This window comes from Papaver somniferum, chromosome 7 (assembly GCF_003573695.1).
Source record: "Papaver somniferum cultivar HN1 chromosome 7, ASM357369v1, whole genome shotgun sequence".
Lineage (NCBI taxonomy): Eukaryota > Viridiplantae > Streptophyta > Magnoliopsida > Ranunculales > Papaveraceae > Papaver > Papaver somniferum.
Genome location: NC_039364.1, coordinates 11323640 through 11333415, shown reverse-complemented (window position 1 = coordinate 11333415; position 9776 = coordinate 11323640). Strand labels below are relative to the sequence as shown.

The following is a 9776-nucleotide window of genomic DNA, read 5'->3' as shown; positions in this document are numbered from 1 at the left end:
AGAATGACAAAGATTGGGGGAATGATCCTTATTACATTTAATAAAAGACTTTGTACGTAAAACATCTAAGACAACCTTTCCAGGGTGGCCAAGACGTCTGTGCCAAACGTCAGGTGAACAGACGGCAAGAGAAAATTGGTGAGGTGGTGATGGGAAGGAGGATGGCACGGCAGATGTAGTGATGGGATAGAGCTCCCCGGAACTATCACATCGTAGAATAGTCTTCCTCGAGCTCAAGTCCTTCACAGAAAAACCATAAGGATCAAACTCAACAGACACATGATTATCAGTGGTAAATTTACGAACAGAGATTAAGTTTTTGATGATGGAAGGAACGACAAGAGTATTTTTGAGGTGAAGAGTGTGAGATGGGAGATTTATGAACCTAGAGCCACTAGCAGTTACCGGAATGCTATTTCCATTTCCCACCAAGACAGACCGTACGTTGCTCGAATAAAAAACATTATGAAGGGTACCTGGATCCGAGGTGATGTGTGAGGTTGTGCCAGTGTCCATATAAAAGTCATCATCAGGTGTTCGAATGCTCATGGAGCTGTATACTTCGGCAATGTCCGATGGGTGAAGGTATTCCGTGGTGGGAGTGAGGTACGCTTGTGGTGAACGGCCTGGGAAAGTGCTTCGACCACGTCCACGCCCACGCCCACGGAAATGTCGTCCCCGGCCACGTCCAGTGAAGTAGTGTGGAGAAGCCCAGTACGGATCTGTTGAGTGGTATCCTGTAGTGGTAGGATATGGGCTTGGGGGAGTTGACAGGAGAGGCGCTTGCCAGTGAGAAGCCCGAGCAGTAGTTGTTGGGTAGTGATTTCGTGGGCCTGATGGAGTTGGAAGGAGAGGCTCTTCCCGGCCCAGCGAAATTCTGTTGTGTTCAGGACCCAGCGAAATTCTGTGATGTTCAGGAGCTGACGATCGTGAAGAAACAGATGCAGGAGGCGGAGGACGGCGGCTGTTGGCGGCTGCAAGGGCAGTGTGGGAGCCGGAACTGGATAGATTTTCACGTCGGATCTCCTCAGTACGTAGTTGAGATCGAGCAGTGTCAAAAGAGGGCATCGATTGTTGAATGAAGGAGGCAACAGTGTTGTATTCCTCCGGAAGTCCATTAACAAGTTGAATAACCAATCGTTTTTCATCCATTGGAAAATCGAGGTCACTTAACCGATTTGAAAGTGCATGTAGTTTATCACAATAATCATCAACATTGTTACAATCAACAAACTTTAGATTTACGAACTTACTTTCGAGATTGGCGGCCCGGCTTCCTTTGTTGTCTTGGAAGAGGCGTTTAAGATGATTCCATAACTCTTTAGCAGTTTTTCCAGTTTTGAGAACGGTAAGCATCAAATCTTTGGCCATGGTGGAGAACATCCATTGACGACAGAGGGCATCAAGTTGTAGTATGGTGGCAGCGTCAAGGTCTGGTGGTGGAGTGGAATCATCAATAAGAAAAAGTAGGCTGTGTGCTTGAAGATGAAGTTGAAACAGGAAAACCCATGAAGAATATTCGTCCTGTTTGATATCTAGATTAATATGGATCAAAACTTTGATGTTAGAAACGGCGAAAGCCGGATGTAAGGATTTTTTATCGCTTACCATGGATGATTTTTGTTGATTTAGGGGAAGAAGATGATGGATCGAGTCTGAGCTCGTGATACCATGTCAGAGTTTTGGTAATCAATCCTGTCGTTTCTTATTCCATAAACTCATATAAGTAGAGTTTTGTATATTACAGGAAATCTGGGAGAAGTCAATGCAAATCCAATATTCTCCCAGAACAGAAAGGTAACTAAATAACAGAAAGGTAACTAAATATTCCGAAAATATATTGTCTATTAAAATCCTCATTGCAGTATGATCTCATACTATTAATTTCTGTTTTAGTAGTTTTGTGTAGTAGGTCTCCTCAGCAGTATTTCCAATGATGATAACTGGATTCCCGTTGGCATCTAGTTTTTTGTTGGAAACTCTTACAATCCCACTTCTGTATTCGTTTATGTTACCAGCATCCTTTCCAGCGATATCCTGATTCCAGAAAGTAGATCTTTGGGTGGAGGTGTACCTTCTTTAGCGGAAGCCATTTCACCGAATTCGTGAGCACAGATGGGTTAACCTAAAGAGTGAAGAGAAACTTAACGCAGTTTTTTTGTTTTTTTGCTTCTTTGTAGACGTCTGCCTTACCGATGTTGACCCGTGCGGTTCATCTGTTGTTTATAGTTTCTTTTTCTTTCTTTTTTTCTTCTTTTTATTTATTTTAGTGATCGTTCAACGCAAGGTTGGAAACTACAAGAAAAGAGTAGAATTGATGAGTTCTTCTCGATCGCCTTTCTACGACAAAGTTTCCTGGTGAGCTCAAAAAGTCAAGATAAAATCCACACATGGATGGGAATGAACTGGATTCTATGTGAACATTTGTGATTCAACTTACAATCATCTTTGTTGGATCTAACCAAGTTAAGAATATGAAAGTGCCTTTCTTGAGAAGACGTCCCTCAGGTGCTACGGAAAGTAGATAATGCAGATTCATCAGCAGGATTGTGTCCTTTAATTCTAGGAGAGATGGCAATGTGTTAAAGTCTGCGGGTATCCAACTCAAAATCAATTGGCAATAAGTGGAGCGGTCCTTCTATATTATATTTTAAGTTAATTAAGCGGATTATAACGATGTGGGACTATTGTCCTTTGACACAATGTCTTACCATCTACATCCAGCACTAGAACTATCTGCAGTGACTCCCAAAGAGATCATCCATTTGCATCATCTCCAAGTATTAGATTTATGGCGAAACAATCTCACCGGTTTAATTCCTACAGAAACAGCAAACTTAAAGATGCTAACAAGCAGACCTAATGGTGCATCCTTGCTTGGTGATGATTGTTTAAATCATGTAGAACTGCATTTGCAGATTGTGATGAAAGGGATCAAAATGAATTTGAGAAACTGTATACCTATAATTCGGGAATAGACCTATCATTTAACGTCTTGGAGATAAACATTCCAGAATAAATAGGTCTGCTGAAAAGGAAGCATGCATGGTGTAGAGTCTTTGGGTTTGAGTTTCAAGAATCCTTAGCATTAATGGATTCTCTTGAGTATTTGAACTTACTTTATAATAACTTGAGCGGCAGGATTCAAGAGGGCCTCATTTTGATACATTGAGCGGAAATGGTTCAGCTTATGTCAACATACTTTCTTATGCGGGGACCTCACAGAGAACACTTGCGAGGGTGATCAGAAAAGGGATGCTAATTCTCCAAGTGAAGTTGATCCGGAGGAAAAAGACGATTCAACAGAAAAGTGCTACTTTTACTGTATTATTTCTTTGGGTTTATAATTGGATTTCGGGGTTTGTTCTTCGGTTTGCTTTTGAAAAAAGACAAATGGTGGTTTGGTTATTGGAGATTTGTTGATATTGTTGCAGTGAGAACTGCTCGACTTTTCCTAAAAGATTTGTAAATTTAAAATTATTTTCTTTTTTTGCACAATTGTATAGATGGAAATCTTACTCTATTGCTCTTTAATTATTTAATGAACAGAAGAGACCACTACTCTCATTTGTCGAGTGAGTCTTTACTCCAATATATACCAACAAAAAATTGGCTTGTAACTACGTATTTCCTTCTCCATGCAGGACTCATTCTATAAAACTTAACTTGTTCAAGCTAACAAAGGAACAATTCAAAACTATAACATAAAATTAGTACGTAGTTTAATGGAAAATACAGCATTTTCTGAATTTTGGTTTGCCCGTAAACACATCCGTCTGACATTTAGGAAACATTCTATGTTTCTCTGGGACTGGAAGAACTTTTCCACACACACCACCTGCAGAGTGACATCTTATTGCATTACACAACCAAACTAACTCCACGTTTTGGGATTAGTATTCACATTCCGAGGTACGAAATGTGATTCCAATCCACAGACAAACAAGCAGATGATTCTGTTATATAGTGCTAGTAAAGTCAATTCATGATATCAATGACCTGAGTTTGAAACGAAACTAGCCATGTGCATAAACTCGCATTTCATGAACCATGTAGTCGAAAAATAAATAAATAATTAATTAATTAAGGGTTGGATGGCAGAAGTAAGACATCGAAATAAACAAGGTTGAATTGGTGCCATGCAAACTAATTGGGGGCCAGGACATATTATATACCCACACCAAAAGATATGTGGGGCTTCCAAAACTTCTTCTCCTCCCATTCTTCTTCTCCTCCGCTCCCTTTTTCCCACCGTTTCCCATTCCATTAACGACTTCTGAGAAAAAAAATTCTCACCGATTCATCGTCATAAGTGAACTAAAAAAAATTAGGTTTTCATTACAGTTCCAGAGTCGTTAACCACGGTTTTTTATTGCTTAACGATTTTTGATATGCATGTTGAATTGATAAAAAAATCGTTAACCATTAGGGTGTAGTAGATATCGACCCTAAACCTGGTTTTCTGCCCTAGAATAGTGTCGTCTAGGGATTTCTAAATCACTAACGACTCTATATGATAAAAATTTGTTCCATGTTCAAAAAATAGGAAGGGTCGTCATGTCAAATGGTTGTAGTCGTTAACTATGTTGAAGGGTCGTCATGTGAAGTCGTTAACGATGTTGAAGGGTCGTTTGGTTTTATAAATTTTGCTTGCCGACCCTTGATCTATGAAATGGCTCGCTAGGGTCGTCAGTATATAGGAATGCCTAATTAACGACTCTAAGAGTAACATCTTCAGAGAGTAAAAAAATTTAAAGTCGTTGGGTTCTAAACATATTAAGTTAACGACTCTATATGACCTAACTAGCTGGAGTCGTCAATTATATCATACTTGGTTGACGATTTTTCATAACCTGCAAAAGTTGCAGATTTGAGTCGTTAAAGGTTGTGTCAAGTAATTGACGACTCCCTAGAGTCGTTCGTTTATTACCCTCTCGACTTAACGACCCTACTCTGAGTAGTTGCATAGTGTACATGAATCGACCACTTGGGGCATCATTCATACAATTTGAAGAGTATAGGAAATTTACCTGATTGTTTTGAGCTTCGGGTTCTTCATTTTGAGGATTGCTTCCTTCATTTTGAGCAACATGATTCCTCTACTGGAATCCCCCAAAAACTCAACTTCTTCCTCTCCACAACACAAAAACACAATTTTTCTTTTATCAAAATTTTATCCTTAAATCTGATTTTAATCTAATTAAACTGATTAACAATTAATTAACTTATTTACCACTAATGATTTGGGGTAGTTTAGTCATTCAAAAAAGTTGGGGATAAGGGATAACTCCCAATTACTATTTCATGATCTTTTTTGTCCTGTAACTAGGGATCCCTAATTATTTTTCGAGGGCCCCCAATTCAGCCTTGGAAATAAACTGTGCCACATTTACCTTCCGGCCCCTGACTTTTTCAACAATTGCATTATAATTGCTTGTAATTCCAGGCGTATACTAGGAATTTAATAAAGATTTGAATGAATATTTGCTGCAGCTTTTTATATACAGCGGGGCGGGATAACCCAAGCAAACCACTATTTTATATTTTTAGAGGCTCGAGACTTTTTCCAACAATATTTCTACAAAAAGAGGTTCTTCCGCCAGGAATCAGGATTCTAGCTAGAAGGGCTTAACTTAAGAATAATTTTAACAAGTTGTGATTTATACTGCAGGCTCGGAGATGTGACGGCAATCCCAAGGCTTGAATTTGAATTCTTAGACTCCGACCATCAGTCACTGACTCACTGGCGGTCACACCCTATATATGTATTCAAGGCTTGAGGCTTCATTAGAAGGGTTTCCGCAAGGGAAATGTAGGGGCCATCTGTTGATTAGGGACTGACTCTCATATTTAAGCTGAGTAGTTCAAATCAATGTGCTTATGCATGCTTCCAAACATCTTATAATTTAAAGAATCACATAAAAATGGATAAACTATTTGAAGATTTCAACTCATGTACTAATGCGTCACCCACGACTTCTTTCGTAATCGAAAGTTGACAAATTCATAACGGACCGCCGCATTGGTCAATCCACAGCAGCTGATTACTAATTCAATGAATTAACCATCCCCTTTATTTGCAGCTATATAAAGATGATCACTAGCAACTCCTAAACCAACACATTCAGAAAAACATTAGCATTCAAAACAAGCAGGGACGGATCTAGCAAGGAGATCAGTGAGGCTATGTTGGAAAACGATTAATAAAATATGATTTTTAAAATTTTAATAAAAATTATAATTTATTGTTCTCTTTTGTGAATGAAAAACTTATTAGTCCCACACCTTGAAGTTTCCACTTTTTAGTTGTTTTGAGAGACAATATAAGCTTTTTAGTCCCACATCGAGAGTTTTACTTTTTAAGTTGTATTATTTCATTATATAAAGAAATTCACTACTTTTGCAAAATCAATGGGAAAGGGTTGCTCTATATTTTAGAGGGACCCCAAGAGAAAATATTTTATAGCGTTTTCTTAAGCGTTCGCGATTTTCCTTAACGTTTTTTTCGAATTTGCGAAGCTCAAGTTGGTGTAATAGGGTGTTTTATCCTGAAGATATCCGTCCTGTGAGGGCTATAGCATCACTTTCGAGTGTAGCTGGGCGCTAATGTCTTAAGGACAACGTGTTGAACACGTGACTCACTCTGTTTTTCCAAAGTTTTTTTTTTGTTGTTGTTGCGAAGATCTGGGGAGCTTGTCTGTTTCATCAAATCGATCACTTCCATTATAAAGGAGCTAAGTATCAATAACTTTTGATTATTTGATTTTTTTACTTATTTTTGATTATTTCACCCAACAATATTAAGACATTAGAATTTGTAATTATCATGGATGTTAATTGTGAAGTGAAAAACAAAAAACGAATTTTTGGTCAGCTGTAGAGTTTCGAATTTATCTCTTAACCTAGAAGGAATTTCGATGAACCCTTTTGACCTAATGTAGTATACATCTTAATAGTTACCCGCATAAAATTTCAGAATTATTGGGGTTGTAAAAGTATTTTTTTTTTGGTATTTTACAAAACAGAGAAAAGATTCTGAAAAATTCTGACGAGCAGAAATTTGTTGTTAACTAAAGTAGTTTTTATGGGGTAACCATGAGTTTTTTGAAATAGTGATTCAAACGAAGTTTGTAGGTCTAGATGTTATCTTCAAAACTCATATTTTATTTTCGGATTCGGAACTAAGGTTTGTTAGATGTGGTGTATTAGGTGATTGGCCTAGTCAGAGTATAAACGAAGATTGTGACATGAAATTGAAAGGGGGCATGGCTACCAGGCGAATGTGGATGAACACAAATCTTCCAAAGATGACAAAGGAAAGGACATCAAATAAAACTCTAAGCGTGGTCTTCATAAGAAAGGTATGTTTCGTAAAACTGAATCCGACATTACTTTAATTAAGGGTGATTGTTATGTTTGTAAAATTCCTGACCACACGGCAGTAAATTATAGACATCATAAAAACCTTAATAAGTAGAAAGTTAATGCTAATTTAGTTGAAACAAACTAGAGTGAGTTCAGTGGCATGATGTCGGAAGTTATTTTAATAACCAATGTGAGAGACAAGTAGGTGGACTCTGGAGCCACCAAGAATGTTTGTTGAAACAGAGACATGTTCACCTCCTATCAGAGGATATGGGATGTCGAGGTTGAGTAACTCATCTGCAATAGAGGTTGCATAAAAGGAAAAGGTCGAGCAGAAGCTCACATCTGTAATATTCTCACATTGAATGAAGTTTTTCATGTTCCGAGCATATGCAAGAATCTTGTATCTTGTTCTGTTGTAGATGGAAAAAGATTTAAGATCTTAATTGAATCTAGAAAAATTGTCGTAACTAGGGAGTGATTTTTTAAGCAAGAGTTATAAGACTTTGGTTGTATATAAGCTTAACGGAAAAACTGATGATGTGAACATAGTTGATTCTTGTGCTTTCTTTATGTGATTGATTGTTTTACGTGGTAGACTTGGAACCGTAAACTTATAAGTCAATGCTTAACTGGCTAGCATAGGCTGCGTACTCAAATTTAGTTTGTATTTTGAACATAAAAGTGAAATCTGTGAAGAATCAAATATGCTATAAAACCTTTTAGCACAAATGTTCAGAGTAATTCCAAGCCTTTAGAATTAATTCAGTTAGGCCTAGTTGACATGAGTTCAACCCAAAACTACTATGGTAAAATATGGTTTATAACTTCCATAGATGATTGTACGAGGTACTATCTTGTATACTTGCTTAGGGATAAGGATGATGCCTTAGAAGCCTTAAGATGTATAAACTTGAAGTTGGAAACCAATTAAAAGCCTTGAACATAACAACTGTATCCTTAAGGATATGATAATTTCCATGTTGATTAGTTTAGGATTACCTGCGGCCTTGTGGGGGAAGGCAGTCCTCTTAGCTAGTATATCCTGAATATAGTACCCTTTTAAGGATCAGATGAAACTCCATATGATTTATGGAACGGTAGATGACCTTCTTATGAATGCGTCAATGTGTGGGGGTGTTTGACTAAGATTGTCATTCCTCTTTCTAAAAGAACTATATGGAAACCAAAAATGTTGATTGTGTCTTCATATATGGTATGCTGAGTATACTTCTACGTATAGATTTTTGGTTGTGTGTTCTGATTTTTCAGACTTTGGTGTGATTTTTCTGACTTTGATGTGAATATTATTACGGAATCTAGGGATGTTGAGTTCTTTGAACATGTTTATTCTTAAATCTGTACCTCATTAGAGATGTGTTATTGATCCCCTAGATTTATTTTCAACTAGTCAGAACTTATCTTAAAGGAAGATGAAATTGAGGTTGAGCATAGGAGAAGTAAAATAATTAGACTTGAGACTTCTTATGAAGTCGAATTCATAACATGCCTAGCTTAGTCTGAGCTCCAGACCTGTAAATAAGCCTTGACATCTACTGAAACCCCATTCTGGTGAGAAGTTTCATTTAGTGAAATGGACTCAGTCTGTCGTAACCAGACTCGGGAGCTTGCTATTTTACCTCCAGGGAGTAAGACCATGGGATGTAAATGAATCTTTAAGATGAAACGTTATATAGATGGAACTTTGGAAAAATATTAGTCTAAGTTGGTAGCTAAAGGCTATAAACTAAAAGAAGGTGTAGATTTCCTTGATTCTTATTCACTTGTGACGAGAATTACTTCTGTTGAGATGCTAATTGATATTGCTGTCATAAACAACTTGGAGATACATCAGATGGATGTTAAGACAACTTTTCTAAAATCGTGAATTAGATAAAGAAATTTACATAGACCAACCTGAGGACTTTATAGTGAAAGGTTATGAAGATAAAGTTTCGAATTCTTTTTATAGGCAAACAGAAAGGGTGAAATCAATGCACATTAATGTGTCAATCAATACTGCATGTGAAATAATGCTGCCATGATGTCGACATAATTCTGTCATCAACATTCAATAAACAGTAAGAAAATGTCGACATCCATGCAAATAAATCCGTTAAGAAAAATGTTTTTGGTAAGAGAATAAATTCATCTGGGTCACACGCCCCCCATATTTAAGACAAAATTTGTTTGGATTTTCAAAATGATTAGGAAATAAATCAAAAGAAATTTTTCCAAAAAGGAAAGTCTTGGTTGACCAAAGTCCATGACGCAAACACCATCTCAAGCCCTAAGCCCAAACCCTTAGTGGAAACAAAAATATTTCGCCCTACTAGTTCCACCCACATTGTTTCACTAACTATCCATAAAGGAATAACTATATAGTGGAACTCCTTTTTAGTTATGTCCAA

General features: G+C 37.3%; 1 protein-coding gene across 1 annotated transcript; it reads right to left on the bottom strand.

Annotated features, from left to right (window-relative positions):
- Window positions 1–205: 205 nt before the first annotated feature.
- On the bottom strand, window positions 206–1611 carry LOC113294095. The gene is made up of 2 exons (XM_026542517.1): window positions 477–1611; window positions 206–240 (listed from the first exon to the last, which is right to left on the bottom strand). Exons 1-2 carry the CDS (start codon window positions 1609–1611, stop codon window positions 206–208), a joined length of 1170 nt encoding a protein of 389 aa, XP_026398302.1.
- Between the last annotated feature and the right edge of the window lie 8165 nt (window positions 1612–9776).

Bases quoted from the DNA above. Each gene is read 5' to 3' on its own strand.
- LOC113294095 (XM_026542517.1), bottom strand. From the start codon at position 1,611: ATGGTAAGCGATAAAAAATCCTTACATCCGGCTTTCGCCGTTTCTAAC. The intron at 241-476 runs GTACCCTTCATA...TTTTCTGTGAAG, and splicing joins ACACATCACCTCGGATCCAG to GACTTGAGCTCGAGGAAGAC.